We start from the raw sequence: 16,376 nt of genomic DNA, 5'->3' as shown, positions 1-16,376 counted from the left end.
CTATCTTCTCTTTAAAGGTAGGAGTTGAGAAAGGAACAGAAAAGAAACATGATTGTTTGGTTACACTTCAGAAACCTCAGAAACTGTTAACTTCTCTTAGTCTTCCCCAGCTGCAGAGAATTACCTAAGAATGGCTCTTGGAACCTCGATACATTCCTCTGGGGCCCAACCATTCAATTCACTCTCCTTTTCTTCATTTTTAGGACATATTTTGTTGTCTTAATTGAAAGCCCTACACGCTTCTGATCACCGGCTTTCTCTCCTAAGAGACTATTGCATCCAAGGTCCCTTTGGAAAAGCTTAATCAGCACTAATTAAGTCACCATCCTAACCCAAATTAATTAGATTTTTAGAATGCTGTCAACACCCTTCAAGGTTAAAATGGGCTCTGACATCTCCTTAGACCTCATGCTGGACCTTATAAAATCACACTTAGAAGGTACTTGCGAAGTCAGTTCCAGCCAAAGCTCTGAAAATAACTTCTGAAATTCTACCAATGACTCAAAGCCTCTGAAATTCTACCAATGACTCAAATAATGCCCTGTCTTTTCTCAAAGAGACACAGATTTTTAGTTTCCACACAGAGATAAAAAATCAAAACGTCATTGGATCAGAGATCTAAAGCTGGAAGGGACCTCAGAAACCATCTAATTTAATCCCTTCATTTTACAGATAAGGAAACTGAGTCCCAGAGAGATTAAGTGATGTACCCAAGGTTGCTTAAGCAGTAAGAAATCAGACCACAAAAAGATAACACAGTATTAATAGAAAAATATTTGCTTTTTAACTTTGAATGGGAATAGTCTAGAATGGTATTTTAAGTTTTCCTTAGTCTCCCAAATCTAAGAAAGCCTATTTCACTTTTTTTGGCAGGGGGGAGGACATAGAAAAGTGAGAGGACCAGACCTGTGATAATTGTACTTATAGGCAACTCTTCACTAGTAAACTTTCTTATCAATGTAGAGCATGTGTCATAGTTGGCACTTGAACCCAGGTTTTAAAGTCTGGCTCTCTATCCAATTCACCAGACTGCCTCTTTCATATTTCACTTCTGAAAATAAACACAATACTCCAAGACTTCTAATTTAAAACCATTGGTGGATACAACGGACATGAAAATCTCTCTACCACCAGTCCTCTGTCAATACCAACGTCTTCTAACAAAGCTCCCATGAACAAATTTATCAGCCCTTTGTAACAGTCTAATGGGTAAAAACATCAGTCTGTCTGATGTCCAACGAGGTTCATCTTATTCACATAAAGATACTGTTTTACATTCACCTAATATCACCTTATTTCCACATAGCTCCTTTCTATAGAGGAACTCAAAGCCATTTGAAGGTACTTTCAATTATTCACGCCACCTATGAGACAGGAAAGGAGTATTTTTATCTCCATTTTACCAACGAGAAAACAGCCTCAGGGGTATAAACCCAGTGAGTCAACTCTGGAGGCAGCAACAAAAACCAAGTTTCCACATGACCTTGAAACGAATCCATTCCAATGGGGAAAAGAAGAGAAAAATTGGGAATGACACTTGTTTTAGCCCTAATGAGAGTCCAGATAATGTAGCCTCTCAAAAGAATAAGAGTAACTGTCAAAGCTGAAGTCCCATTTGTCAGGTTACCGTACCAACCTTTACAGGATAAACTTGCTGATTTTGAGAGTCCTGTCTCCAACACAAACTACATCTGCCTTGTATTATTTCTTCTTGGTGCAATTGATAGAAATTTGAACATTTCTCCCATAGGAATCTGTTATATTTGCCCAACTTGCTATATAGCATTGCATTCCACTTGTAATTTGCACTTGCAGATTATTTATTGGCAATGGAATCTATTCAATAAGGTCAAGGTCAAATCATTTTTAAAGATATACCATTTATATATCCTTCTGTCATCAGAAGAACCAGTGTGCTTTATAAACTAATAGGCTTACAAAATAGAGAGGTATGGTCAGAACTTGAGGTGAGGAAAGAAAAAATGGAGTTGGAACGATTTGCAACCAATGACAATTGACCATTGATGATGGCCATCCTCAATCATGATCACTACTATTGCTCTACTTACATACACCTCTTTTGGCTTTGTGGGAAGGAGTGGACATAGTAAGAGTAGAAATAAAAGAAATAGAATATAAGTTACTTGGGATCAAAAGTTCCCCAGTGCCTAGCACATTTAGGGGGAGGGGACCAGACCTGTGGTTTCATCATTTTAGAGAGGTGTCAGAGAGAGACTTCCACTCTCAGTACCGATTGGATTGGTGAATGGGATAAGCATTTCTGAAGAGGCTTTACAAATATTATCTCACTTAATTTGCACCTAATATGTACTCTGACATTTTAAGGCTACCAGTAAAGCACTTGGCTTTTATCTGTCCCCCAGTCTCTCCCCAGTCACAGGACTTCATGTCATTCCCCTTCTCCCCCCACCTCCACCAGCCACTTTTACCTTCTTTCTATGTGTTGTCTTTTCCCCTCAAAGATTGATTTTTTTTTTTTGACAGGGTAAAAGAGGTCATTCTCTGCCTTATTTCTTACCTAGCCTTAATCACTGAATGGGCATTGCCTCAGACAAACTGAGACCTGGGAAAGATATTAGCCTAAAAAAATCCAAGGTCTCCCACTGAATCTGGGGCCATCTCCAGTCATCCTGATCTGTATCTTGCCACTGGACCCAGATGGCTCTGGTGACTTTGCACAGCCCTGCCTCAAATCAATCCTGTTCACTTGCAAGTCATGGAATCACCCTCCTGATGTCATGGTCTTCTTCAAAAAGAAAGGACAAACAACAACCAGATCTGTACTTAAAGTCTTGGAAAATTGCCTGAGGCACTGAGACTAGGACCCTTTGTTTTTCAGATTCTAAGATCAGCTCTCTCTCCTTTTATAGCTCATAATAAATGCTAGTTGAATTCTATTGCCCTGAAGAAGAGAAAGGCAGAATTTTAATATTGATATAGGTTATAAAACAGAAGGTAGAACTAAGACCATCCCAAAATAGAACTTCCCCTTGCTTTATCACCTCCAGCATCAATGGTGGCATTCTACACCATTTGTATAATACCTACATCCATAAGGATGATCAAACTGAGGAGCCTTGAGGACTTGGAGAGAACATCATTTAGACTTTACTGGCAATTACTAGGAATCAAAGCCAGGAGCTCTGACCATTTAACCCCCTTATATGAAATCTCAGAATACAATCCCTCCCCTGAAAAATTACTATAAAGGCTCAATAAGGGCACTAGTTCTTATATTCCTCATGAAAAACTGCAGCTGAGTCTCAACATTAGAAGCCCTGGGATCTACTCACACTTGTGGGAGAGGAGCACATCAAATGAATCTGCCCACCTCGTAGCTTCTTCTGTGGACAGTCTCCTGAAACAGAAGAAACAACATTCTGGAATGCTATCCACAAAGCCCCCTCCCCACTCTCCTTTTGCAGGCACAAAATAACACAAAATGAAAACTTGAAATAAATGGATTATTCAATTAATTAATCAAATTAATTAAGTCAAGAATCTATGACTTCATTTCCACTGCAAAGATCAAAACCCCTTTATGTTTCCAGAGATGTTTTTTTGAAAGCTCACTTTCAAGTCAGGAAGATGGGAGTTTCAGATCTGCTTCTGACACATACTCTCTCGGTGACCTCTGAGAAGTTACTTAATGTCTCAGTAGTCTAGGCTTCTCTCTAAAAAAGGGCGAACCTGCAGTGGTAGAGGGAACTTCTTCCCCTAGGAATTCCCTGTAATAATGAAATCACAGGTCTGATCCCTATTAGGACTATCCCAAAGGCCCCCAACTTCATCCTCTTTTGGGTGACTTGTCAATGACCTTCTTTGAACTCAGTGAGGTGAGGCTTAAAGCAACATGTTGTAACACCCATACTCAAAGCTTTTTCAGTTTGATAGGAGCTTCCAGAGCTTACGCCCTCATTACATCTTCTTCTAGAGCTGAGGATCATGCCTATGCTTGAGGAAGACATTGGGGAAGAGTTTCAGTGGAGAACAACTTGAAATAACCTGAAGAAATATCTCCCTTTGCCAACCTCATGCTTAGGGAAACTGAAGGAGACACATGCTCAAACCTAAAGGTCTTATCCAAAACTCTGCCCCTGAAAATATGGGCACTTTTAAATCAATCACAGAGCAATAGAGATTCCGCTCATGATGAATATGAGTAGGCTGCAACATATGACCAAGGAGGAACCTTGAAAAAGAGGAGCCAAGGATGCCACCAAGGACATGTCTGACCAAAAGAGAAGAGGGGTTAGGTTGGGCAGAGCAAGGATAGACAGGTGAGTAGCTGAAGTACTGCACTGGCACCTTGAAAGGATCAGAAAAATCAAAAGAGGCCTTCAGCACGTAGGGTGTGATGAATGAATTACATTAACGTATTGTTTATTAATTTAACTTAATATTTTAAACAAGTTTCAGTTCCTTAGTTTCAAGGGCCAGGACTCAGATTTAACACTAATGGGAAGGGGACAATAAAAAGATTCCCTCCCTCAGTTCCTCAGTCATTATTCCTGGTGCTTTCCTAAGGGGAAAGAAAAACCAAACATGATTTTCATTCATTTCTGAGAGATATAAATGTTTCTTTCACAAATGTTCAAAGGTAATATAGTATGAGGGGAGGAGACACAGAGTTTGGAGTACAAAGACCTGAATTTCAGTCTTGGGCACATCCCTTAATAATAGCTAGCATTTCCATAGCATTTTAAGATCTGCAAAGAACCTTACAAATATCTTCCCATTTGATCCTCACAATAACCTTAGAAGGTAGGTGCCATTATTATCTCCATTTTACAGATGAGGAAATTAAGGCAGATAAAGGTTAAATGTCTTGCCCAGGGTCACACAGCTAGTTAAGTGTCTAAGGCTGGATTTGAACTCAGGTCAGCCTGACTCCAAGTCCAGCGCTCTTCGAGTCAGTTAACTCACCCATAAAATGGGGTAAATATTATTTTACTACCTCTCTCACAAAGTTTAAGGAAGAATCAAATGACATGTTTGTTAAAGTGCTTTATTATATACAGAACGTATTGCATAAATGAATTGCTGCAAAGTTAACTGAATAACAAAGTCACACATCTGTTAGCTGTTCCTTGGGCAGCCTGTACATAACTCTAGCTGGAGCTTGTCTACCCAGTGGGTGCCCAGTGAACTCTAACAACTGAGTGACTGACACAAGGCTGTCCATACTCACTTGAGAGCCCGGTTTGGCTTGTCAGGAAGAATAGCTGTGAAATCACTACATGAATCTGATTTGTGAGACAGACATCCCAGGCGAGTCCTCATCCCTTTGTTCCTGCAACCAACAACAGAAGCAAAAGGAAGAGAGAAACTATAATAAAAATAGTGATCCACAGAAAGGTTCCTGCATACAGAAAGCATTGAGAAGCTCACTAGCTGGCAAAACCACCCCTGAGACTTCATGAGCAAAAGGGAAAGAACCAGAAAGATGAACAGCAGCATTATCTGACTACTGGATACTTAACAGGTACCTTTCCCCTGGAGATCTAGTGCTTTTTAAAGCTTCTACAGCAAATTGGTGGTAAGTCAGTCAATGAAGGTCGTTAGCTCAGAAGACTTTCTAAATCAGGTTTCCCCAATGGGAAAGGAGCTACAGTTATGTCAAAATAACAATCTGCATCTTTCCCTTCCTACGGAAGGTCAAAGTAAGCAACTGTTCCTTACTGTAAGAAGGCCCATGAGACCCAAGGAAGGGCATCAATGTTTGGGGGGCAAGATCAAGCCTTATCAATTACCTTTGTCTATACAGAGCTCAGCAATGAAGATTCAAAATGGTGGCAATGAGGGCTCAAGGATGGCATGGAGTTGAGCAGAATGAGGAAGTCCTCTGTGATTCCGACTAGTGATGGGGCTAATTATTGAAATCCCTCATCAGACCAACCTCTCCTGATGATGTTAGAACTAAAAATCAGTAGAGGTTAAAGAGGGAAGGAGAGCAATGACAATCAATGCATTCATCAATTAGGAGCCTATTTACACTTGCACTATCAACTCCAATCATTTCATTAACTAAGCTCTCTGCCTTCATTAACCTCACTTGGTGCAAATCAAAACAGTAACACATTTTAATCTCAACAGCTCACCCTTCACTTGCGTTTATTAACAAAGACCTCGCCTCAGTCAATGTTTTCATATATGATAACTGATGGGCAGCTCACATGCTCCATTGGTGTCTTTGGGTTGCTAGGAGACCTCATGGAAGATACCCAGCACATTGGGTGGAACCCCTATGATTAACTTAGGGGAGGATACAAATGAGATTAACAGAGTATAGGGGAGACCTCGATGAGTTTTGGTTTGTACTGTTGGAGGGAATTGTCATATCAATGAGCTCACAGATTCATTTGAGTATTTGAGGGTAATCATGATCATTTAAGCTGACTCCAAAGGCAGAGTAGTACAGCTGATGGAATGGAATGCTGGATTCATGGTTAGGAAGACCTGTGTTCAAATCCTGGCTATGACACTTATTGGTGGGTGACTCTGAGGCAAGTCACTTAGCTGCATCGACCCTCATTGGCAAAATGGCGATAATAAAAGCACCTTCTCCTCTAGGATTTTCGTGGGGATCAAACAAGGTAATACATGTAAAGGGTTTTGCAAACTTTAAAGCACTGCATAAAAATGAGCTATTATTATTAATTAGAACAGAATGTAATGAATAGCTTTGCTCATTGTTTCCCCCCGCCCCTCACTGAAGACTGTCACTTTCTGCTCTCTTACTGCACTATGTTGTACATTACTATAAGGCTGGAAAGCCAAAGGGTGTAGAAAAGATCCTCATTAGAGTGGGCCACATATATCACCTCCCCCCCAAAGAGATAAAATCTCAAGCTCACTTTCATATATTCAGAATTTTTACTTCATTTAAAAGTGAAGTTATTATTATTGCAAAGAAATAATCCTGGAGGCCAAGGAGGGCTCTGGAACAGTGGTCTTTCAAGACTTCCTTTCCCTGTCTATTGGCCCCAGTGACTTCCCATCCTGTGGCCCAGAAAGACCCTTGTCTCTAGCTTTGCATCCAAGGGAGGCCAGTTGTGATGGAAGCACACTTTATCTCCTCATAACCATTTCAGGTCTAGAACATATGAGTCTCCATTAAGGTACCCCCCGCCCCCGCAATAGACAGTTAGGGCTGCATGTCCTGTCCTCTCCCTACTTTCCTCAGTTCCCATTACTAAGCCATCTCTTTCATAGCTCTATAAAATAATGCCTACAATAGTTCTCTCTCTCCTCCAATAGGGAGGACCAGGGTACAGCCACTTGCTACTACAGATAGATGGGTGGGATCTTTGGTAGCATGGAACCTGGGTGGATAACAAAGCATTTGAAATGACTAATTAAGGGCTCTCAGGTCATGAAATTTAGTGACTCCAAGTAAAGGCTGTCACGAATCACCCTATAGGCCAGGAACCCAGCCTTCAATAATTCACCACACCTGCTGTGAGCTTCAGGCTCTTAAAATAATGACATGAAGTTGAATAACTGCTCCCTTCAAAGTATTTTCAGTGGTTCTAAAAAGAAAACTTTTGTGCTAGGTTTGAATACTACCTCTGCCCCTTCTTAAAGGTGAGACTACCTCGCTAAAGCCTCATTTTTCCTCCTCTGTAAAATGGATATGCTACTTGTACTACCTGTCTCAAAAGGTGGGGAAAGGCTGGAACAGGAATTTGAGCAAATCATAATTTGCAAATCTATATGGGCTAATTGGCAAGTCCCTGCAGGGTATTAGTATTACCTGTGTCAGAAACCACCTTGGGGCCCTTAGGCATCAACTTTCCCTGATGGTGCTCTGAGATTGAACAAGTCTTATTTTCTTTCTAGGCTAGGTCAAGCCTCAGGTTGTGTATGACCTGTTTAGTTCAAGTGGAAGAAATTAGAAATACGAGAAGAATGGAAGGCCAAAGATCAGCATTGGGTTTATTATAGCCTGGAGAGCATGGAGAAAACTAACTTATTCTGCTCCCTGAAGCAGCTGTCCTGGACAACACTATGGGAATGTAATGAGAACAAATAACTTAGCACTGTTCCTAGGGCTCCCATCCTCACACCTGTCAGTCATCTGCAGGATGGGAGCATACCTGGCAGCCACAAGGCTTGGGACTAAAGAATCCCCCACCTGGAGCAGAGGACATTGTACAAAATCACAATCCCATTAGGGCACATACAAGGCAAAGCAGTGCAAGGGGAGAGAAGCACTAGGAGGGGAGAAAGCTGGAATGGGACGGAAGTGCAGGGGAGAGCAGGAGGCGAGGGAGAAAGGAAAGGAGGTGGGGCCAAAATGCGCATCATGGTTCAGTTACCTCCGTGGCATCAGTAAGGCCGCCATACAGGCATCCGGCTACGGGCAACCCTTTAATTGGCTGACTTGCAGGGCCCTCAGGGCAGAAGGTAAGACTGCGGGGAGGAGGGATTTGCCCTTTCACGTCCTCTCACCTAAAATCAAAGAATCCTAGGTAAAAGAGGGGGCCTTGGCCCTCTCCAACCCCTTCACTCCCTCTCCTCTCAGGTCATCCAGGCACAGAGAGTCAACGTGTCCTCAACCAAGTGGGCCCATCCAGGGTTGTGCTGCCAAAATGAGCTGAGTGAATGCAGATTGCTTTAAGATTGGCCAGGGGCTGCTGTTTCCCAAACTACTGGCCATCATTTAGAGGAAAGTGGGACATATGGCTCAAGGGAAAAACTGAGTTGGCACCAAAATGCTGTTCTCTCTTCTCTCCAAGGGCAAAACTGAGGTGACTAATGGGTGAGAGAAATCTATACTGAAGATGCCGGACTGACCCTTTCTCCACCCCGCCCTCCAACAGATCCAAAATGATGCATTTGGATGGCATTCCATCTTATACCTCCCTCTCCAAGTTTGTCTAAGGGGAGAACACAAACCCAGGAGGGCATGAGTAGGAAGAAGGTTGGAAAAACTCCAAGAAGTCTTTTCAGGTGCTAGCAACCCACCAGCTATCTCCTTTTCAAGGCTACAAACAGAGCCAGGATTAAGGGGAGGCAGAAAGGCAAAGGTCTAGAACACAACACAAGAAGGGACTCAACAAAGGATGCTTCTTAATGTCAGTTTTTATAAATGCTCGAGTTTTACAGCCAGAAAATTCTGCTCTCCATGGTTCATAGGGACTTATTTTGGGGTAAGTGAAGTCATATGGGGAAAAGGGAGAATTTTCAGATATGGGGGGCAGTAATCTTTCAGAGCAAAGGGGTACAACTTTCAAACCTTGCCTCGGGTATGCAAAAGCCACATCTCAACTCTGTGTGTGTGTGTGTGTGTACACAAATCTTATCTGTGTCAGCAGAAAGATTGTCTTATATTGAGGCAACTGGCCTCCCCTAATCTCATAGGTCCCTGACCATTTCTGACCAGAAGGGAGAGGTTATTAGGTGTGTATTAAGACTGATTGGCTTGCATTTCCTTCCTTCTGAACTGTTTAACAAGGACATAGCCAGGTATACTCCTACCTGTCTACACAAAGATAATGGAGAGATGAGAAAGAAGAAAATTCCAGTTTTAGAGGGGGCATCCCATTCATAAACAGTTCTTCAAAGGAACCCCAGCATTAAACAAGAAATGCGTTTTCAAGACTTTTAAAATACATATGAATTAATTAGCATTTCAAGAGGCAATGTCACATAATGGAGAGAGAGAGAGAGATCTCACCTCTTTCACATAGCTGGGTGACCCTGGGCATATCCCTTCATCTCCTTTTCCCTTGGCATCCCTAAGATGCTAAGTTGCCCAGCAGGTAGTGGAGACGTAGGGGTTTTCCAATGGCAATATAATCACCAGCGTGACTAAAATAAGCCTCTTGAGATTTTATGGTTTTAAAAATTCTCTACTCCAGGAATTTGGGGAATTGTGTTACAAGTCAGAGAATACATTTTCTCAATCCCTATTCTGGCCACTGTCTTCAGTTATGCTGCTTAGTGGCAAAGAGTCATAGTTTCAAACTAAAGAAGTAATCATAAAAATCAATGCTTCTTTTTTGTCCTGATCTTCCTCTTGGCCAGAGTGGAGACTATACGGAAGGGAAAGATACATGTGCGGTGTGCCCAAGGTTTCCTTTCTAACTGCCACAGTGACAGTCAGCTCAGTCCCTGGCTCCCTGATACCTCAAGCACAGCAGGCAAGGTCACTTTTGCCCACACCTGACAAGGCAACTCGTGGCACATTCTACCTCAACTTCCCTTCTGTTCCTATTTCCCCTGCAGTCTCCCCACATCCCCCACTCAAAACGACTCATATCTTCAGTGGATTCCCTTCCCTGGATCTCTTAGCTGCCTGTTGTCAGACACTATTATGTCACCCTAACCTACTCCCCCATCTCTCCCCAAACCCTCTGTCCCAAACAAGGCAACTCTTTTGTTCCCATGATAAACCCAGCATCTGATCCAATTCAGTGGGAATTCATAGGTTGCCATGTCCTGGGTTCTCTACCCTCACCAGTTCCAAAGCCGGTGATTTTGCTCAGCCATCAGAGTACCCAAAGTTTACCCCCAAACCTTAGCATACTGGGCTGAGGTACAAAGGCAAGGGGAGGTTTTGATAGCACCCCCAAAGGGAACACAGCCTCTTGGCTGCCTCGGCGAGGCCAACCTCCCACATTCAATAAGAAGACAGAGGGTGAGGAGAAGGATGGAGATGCCCACCGTCCCCTCCCCCCCCCCCCCCCCACCCAAGGAGTAAGAAAACCAAGGGTTAAATGAAAAAAAAAACCAAAAAGCTGAGACTGGAGAGAGGGTAAGAGCCATTGAGAGCTTCAGCAGGGAGAAAGCAACCAATTTGCATAGAGAGGTAGGTTAAAGATAGGTGAGTTAAATATGGATAATGTACTCTGCACACACTGGCGCCCAGGTGAAGGAGACTGAATAGAAAGAAAGCAAAGCCATACTCACTGCCTTTGACCCGTCCTCATGGCCTGTGGGTCTTTGCCAACCAGATGGTCAGAGAAGCTGCTGGTCAAGGAGCTCTGAGGAAAGAGCAAATCTATCTCTTAGCAGTCAAATCCTTGGCGGGGTGAAGAACGCATGCCTGTGGGTGAGTGCACGCGCGCACACACACACACACACACACACACACACACACACACACACACACACACACACACACCTCCCACCACTTTTGCCAGGCAGTAAGCAGTACAGATGAAAGCTCCCCTTTCTGCTTGTCACATCCAGTAAATACTCAAGCATCCCACACCCAGCAGGAGGTGGCTTGGCTAGGCTTTGCCACGCGGTGTCTGCTCACCCATTTTCATTGGAAGCATGAAGGAGGTGCCCACCTGATCAGAGCCCGGCCTGGCACTCTTCCTCCTTGCTAACCTGATTCTCAGATTCTTGGGCTTCAGTTAAATGAAAAGGAAGCACATCCCGACCTTGCCTCAGCACCAGGAGACTTTGAGGGGTGGAGTGTGGGTGTGGGTGGGGGAGGAGAGGGGAAGGGGAGTTCAGATAGAAGTATTTCTTCCTCTTGCCCCACCCCCACCTCAGCCCTGACTTAACTGGAGATCGAGCATCCAATCGGTCTAGCTTTAATGAGCTCTGCTGCAGTCGGAAAGCCAGTTGCTACTATGGGATCAGGAATCAGAGAATTCTTGCCCCAGACAGCTGCTGACAGCAGGGACCATGTCCGAGCCAAACCTCCTAATGGGGGGTGGGGGGATGCATTGGGTGCTTTATTAGGTCTAACATGATGGACAAATGCAGAGAAAGCATTGGCATACAGGTAACTCATCTGACTCCCACTCCCTTCCTCACGAGGACTAGCCTTCCTGTTGCTACTGTGCCTCATGCCAGAACCCCACAGACCTGAGGTATTCCCATGGGGTACCACATTTCAGCTGTCTCCTCCCTATAGGGAGGTATTCCCCTCTCCTCCCCTCCCCCCAAATCCTGCCATGTCCCTGCCCTTCTCTTAATAAGAAACTTCCATATTCTCTGTGTTCTGCTCTTACCTGGATGTTTCCACATTGAAAAATCACCTCACTTTCTCTGCTATCACCCAGCAGATTCCTGCAATTTGCATTTGCAGAAGAGAGAAAGTCTCCTCTTTGTTCTGCCCAGTTCTGACTCTCTCATTTTCTAGTTTGCCTTCTTACCATACCTCTTCTGAGTTACCTTGACCACTCAGACCTTTGTAGGCTCTATGCCCATCTAAGAAGTAGCTCTGGGTAGACCTAGCTTCATAGGACAAGTCAAGTCTGCCCCTTCCCTGGCTTTCTCCCTGTGTTCCCTGGTCGTGGGTTCTACTGCTGAGCTTGCTAAGCACACATCCTCTTATGTCCAGCATTCACCTCCACCTGCAAGCACCAAGAAGGGACTTACTAGAGGTAGCAGGAATCCCTAAGGGAAAGCAACTGTGAGGATTTGGAAGAAGCCCACTTTTCACCTCAGGATTCTTCATGCAAAACCTGCATTCTGTCAAGGGAGTGAGTGATGCGGCGATCCCAGCCTGCTGCCTGATGACAGGGGCCAAATATAAATTCCACTGCTGTCTCTACAGTGACTCATTGTCTCGCTCTAATAATGTCCATGTTGTCACTCAGTTCAGCAAAGGGGCCTTAGTGGTACAAAATGAGGTTTTTACTTTTTCGCTGACACTGGTTTTCAGTCCTGTTTTTAGCTGGGGGTCAATTCCTTAAAAAATAAACAAATAACCCAGCAGATTCCAGGCTTTAGGATCACTGTCCTGCACTATGAGGAAAATAGACCAACAGAAAGTTTACCAACAGTAAAGATGAATTCTGTGAAGAAGCACCTTATCATAATGCAAATAAAGATTGCCACAAGTCAAATGGTGACCATACATGTAAAGCATCTGACCCTCATATGAAATCCCTAGAAGTCAGGTGCTATTCTGGACTGATAATAGCAATGACAATGCATGCCTGCACAGAGCCAGAACTAACAACGGACACACAACACTTTGTCCCAGGGCACTGATATGGCAAGGAGGGTACTACTAGAAGGAGAGGCTTCTTTCCTATGGAAAGACTTCATTGCTTCATCTCAATTCTCTGCTGACTGGCACTGTTCCCAACTCCAGAGTTCCACTGCTGTGGAGCCCCCAAACCAGAGTCATGATTTTCCCTCCCTAGGATCCACCTTTCCTCAACCCCCAGCCCAGTGGTGGGGAACCTGTAGCCTCAAGGCCACATGTGGTGCTCTAGGTCCTCAAATGCAGCCCTTTGGCTGAATCCAAACTTCACAGAATGAATCCCCTTAATAAAATAAATAACAAATAAATTAAAAAATAAATAATCAGAACAAATCCCCTTAATATAATAAATAAATTGAATAAATAGAACAAATCCCCTTAATAGAATAAATCATAGATAAATAAATACAACAAATAAATTTTAAAATCCTTTTATTAAAGGGATTTGTTCCGTGAAGTTTGGATTCAGTCAAAAGGTCATACTTAGGCACCTAGAGGGTCACATATGGCCTTGAGACTGAACGTTCCCCACTCCTGCTCCAGCCCTTGTGGGGATGAAGACCCATTCCACCTATTTCCTGTCAGTACTGTATTAATAAAACACCTGCTTTTACCCTAGGTGAAAAAAAATTTCCAGTTACATCTCTAGAATATTTTGGAGTTTACAAAATTACTTTCCAAAGTATTTTCCTCAAAACAACTCTGTGAGATGAATAACATAAGCATTTGTTCCACTTTATAGACAAGAAAAGTGAGGCTAATAGGGGTCAGTGTTCACACAGTTCACACAGCTATCTAGAATTATAGCCAAGATTCAAACCCAGATCTCCTAGTGAGTGATTCAACATCTCAATTAATTTGACAAAAAAGCTAATCAACAAACATTTTTTGTGTGCCTTCAGTGGTCCAGGCACCGTCCTAAGTGCTGGGGATGTAAGGCAAAGGAATAAAATAAAATAAAACACAGTCCTAGATCTCAAAGAGCTCACAGGCTAATGAGAAAGATCAACTTGTGCAAACAAGATAGAGACAGGATAAACTGGGGGGGTTGTCTCAGAGAAAAAGTACCAAAATTAAGGAAGACTGGGGAAAGTTTCCTGAAGAAGGTAAGACTTTTTAACCAAGACTGAAAGGAAGCCAGGTAAGCTAGAAATCAGTGAGAAGGAAGGAAAGCATTCCAGGGATGGAGGACAGCCAGTGAAAATATATGGAGGTGCAAAATAGAATATTATGTTCAAAGAACACCAAGGAGGCTAATATTAGGCACTGGACTGTGGGCTACATGGAGGGAAGGAAGGTTGAAGAAAGAAAAGGTAGGAGGGTAACCAGGTTATGAAGGGAATTAAAATTCAAACAGAGAATTTTATATTTGATGCAAGAGGAGTTTATTGAATGAGGGAGCTGGGGAAGGTTGATATGGTTGGGTCTGCCTTTTAGGAAGCTCAGTTTGACAGCTAAGTAGACGACAAACTGGAATGCAGGGAGAGTGGAGGCAAAGATACCAACTAACCTTAAAACACCCTTGTATTGGAATGGATCATGAAGAAGGATATTAGTAGAATTAGCAAAGCCTTACTAGGTGGATACGTAGAACATCATGTGCACATATGCCTAGCAGGAAATCAATGCAAATTTATTGATTTTATTTTTAATAGGAGAATTGTTACCAAAATATGATAGTTCCCCAATGCCATATGAGTTCCAAAATATGTACAATTTGTTTTAAAAAAAAATCTAACCACTTTGATTTCCAAAGATAAAAATTGATTTCACGTGGAATTTCTTCACCCATTTGCTTAAGCAATCGTGCAATAGCTATATGTTCAGGGCTTGTTTGGGGTTTTGTTGTTGTTGTTGTTATTGCTGTTATTTGACCTTTGATTTTATCAGTATTGGAAATTCCCAGAGTGAAAACTCTCTATACCAATGTAGCTTGGCATTTGATTTCCAACTTAACAGTTAATTCCTGGAAAGCTCGCTAAGCGATTTGCTAAGGTGATATAGTCAGTATGTATCAGAGGAAGGACTTAAACCCTGGCCTTCCTGACTCTAACATCATACTGCCTCTTTGACTCTAATAAGATGAAATTTAAAAGAGATAAACGTAAAGTCTTTAGGTTCAAAAAAAATCAACTTTACCAGTACAAGATAAGGAAGGCATGGCTAGACTACAGTTCTGAAACAGATTTAGGGTTTTAGTGACCCATAGAATCAAGATAAATCAGTAGTTCAATATGGTAGCCAAGAAAGCCTAGTTCTCTGGACCCAAGTTGGGCAGCTAGGTGGCACTGAGTGCTAGCCCTGGAGTCAGGAAAATCTGATTTCAAAATTCTCCTCAGATGCTATCTGTGTGACCCTGGGCAAGTCACAAACCCTGTTTGCCTCAGTTTCCTCACCTGAAAAATGAACTGGAGAAGGAAATAGCAAACCACTCTAGTATCTTTGCCAAGAAAACCCTAGAGAGGGTCATGGAGAGATGGACATGACTGAAATGACTCAACAACAATTAGAGCCAAGATAGAAAGTGAATGTCTGCTGCTGATCCTCTGGGACAGCCCAGGCACCCTTGGTCCAGCACAAGGAGAGTTTCCCTAGTATCTCTAGCAGAGAAGAGCTCAGTTCATCAGGAGCCAGGGAAATCCATGCCATTGTCACACAAGACACACACACACACACACACACACACACACACAAATACATACACACACAATGTAATTAAAGGAATGACAGAGCAAGGCGAATTAGATTTCACAATGTAATATTTTAGAAAGCCATAGTGACGTAGGAGATTTATGGACAAGCCCATCAAAAATGGCCCACATGCATTTAGTTAGCCAATATTCCACCCAGCACTGTACAATATTTAAAAGCTTTTCATAAAAACAGTCATTTATGTATTAGATTTCAATTTGGTCCTGTGTGCTAACGCTCTGCTGCAAATCTTTTAAAAGCAAACTCCACTTCTGAACAATCCTAGTAACGGCAGAAACATGAATCAACATAAACTGTAATGATTTGGAGTTACCATGGAGATAGGCAGGACACAAGGAAAGTCAGGACTGAAAGATGCCACTTGGCCAAAGGAGGTTGCTCCAAAATGCCTGTGCTTTCAGCACACCATTCACATCACACTCTTGGCTTTCACTTTCCTGTTTCCTCATCCTCAGGCCAAAGCATCCAGCCGTCTCGTTTGCAATAATGGGGCATCAGACCAAACGTAGCAGGGAATGTCACCTCTATGATCCTATAGATATGGTACCCTACCTCATTGAGAGCCTAATCAAGTCAGCGAGCACTTACCAAGTGCTTCTTGTGTGCCAGGCAATATGCCGAAGTTAGGGGTACAAATATGTGCAAAAGTAAATACAGCTCTTGCCATCAAGGAACGTATATTCTA

The 16,376-nt window shown here is 42.8% G+C and overlaps 1 protein-coding gene across 15 annotated transcripts in view; it reads right to left on the bottom strand.

The window, feature by feature from the left end:
• RGS8 (regulator of G protein signaling 8) overlaps positions 1–16,376 on the bottom strand; it is a 221,617-nt gene that overhangs the window by 29,221 nt on the left and 176,020 nt on the right. For 9 of the 15 annotated variants that reach the window (XM_072648444.1, XM_072648454.1, XM_072648455.1 and 6 more), the window contains 3 exons: positions 10,939–11,012; positions 5,213–5,314; positions 3,315–3,379 (listed from right to left, as the gene is read on the bottom strand). In XM_072648444.1, coding sequence (XP_072504545.1) covers positions 3,315–3,379; positions 5,213–5,314; positions 10,939–11,012 — 241 coding nt within the window. Of the gene's footprint in view, positions 1–3,314; positions 3,380–5,212; positions 5,315–8,342; positions 8,476–10,938; positions 11,013–11,152; positions 11,235–11,290; positions 11,429–16,376 lie in introns of those variants that run through there. The other 6 variants (XM_072648451.1, XM_072648452.1, XM_072648453.1 and 3 more) reach the window with 4 other exon arrangements.

This window comes from Notamacropus eugenii, chromosome 2, assembly GCF_028372415.1.
Source record: "Notamacropus eugenii isolate mMacEug1 chromosome 2, mMacEug1.pri_v2, whole genome shotgun sequence".
NCBI lineage: Eukaryota > Metazoa > Chordata > Mammalia > Diprotodontia > Macropodidae > Notamacropus > Notamacropus eugenii.
This window is presented reverse-complemented; position numbering and strand designations above follow the sequence as displayed.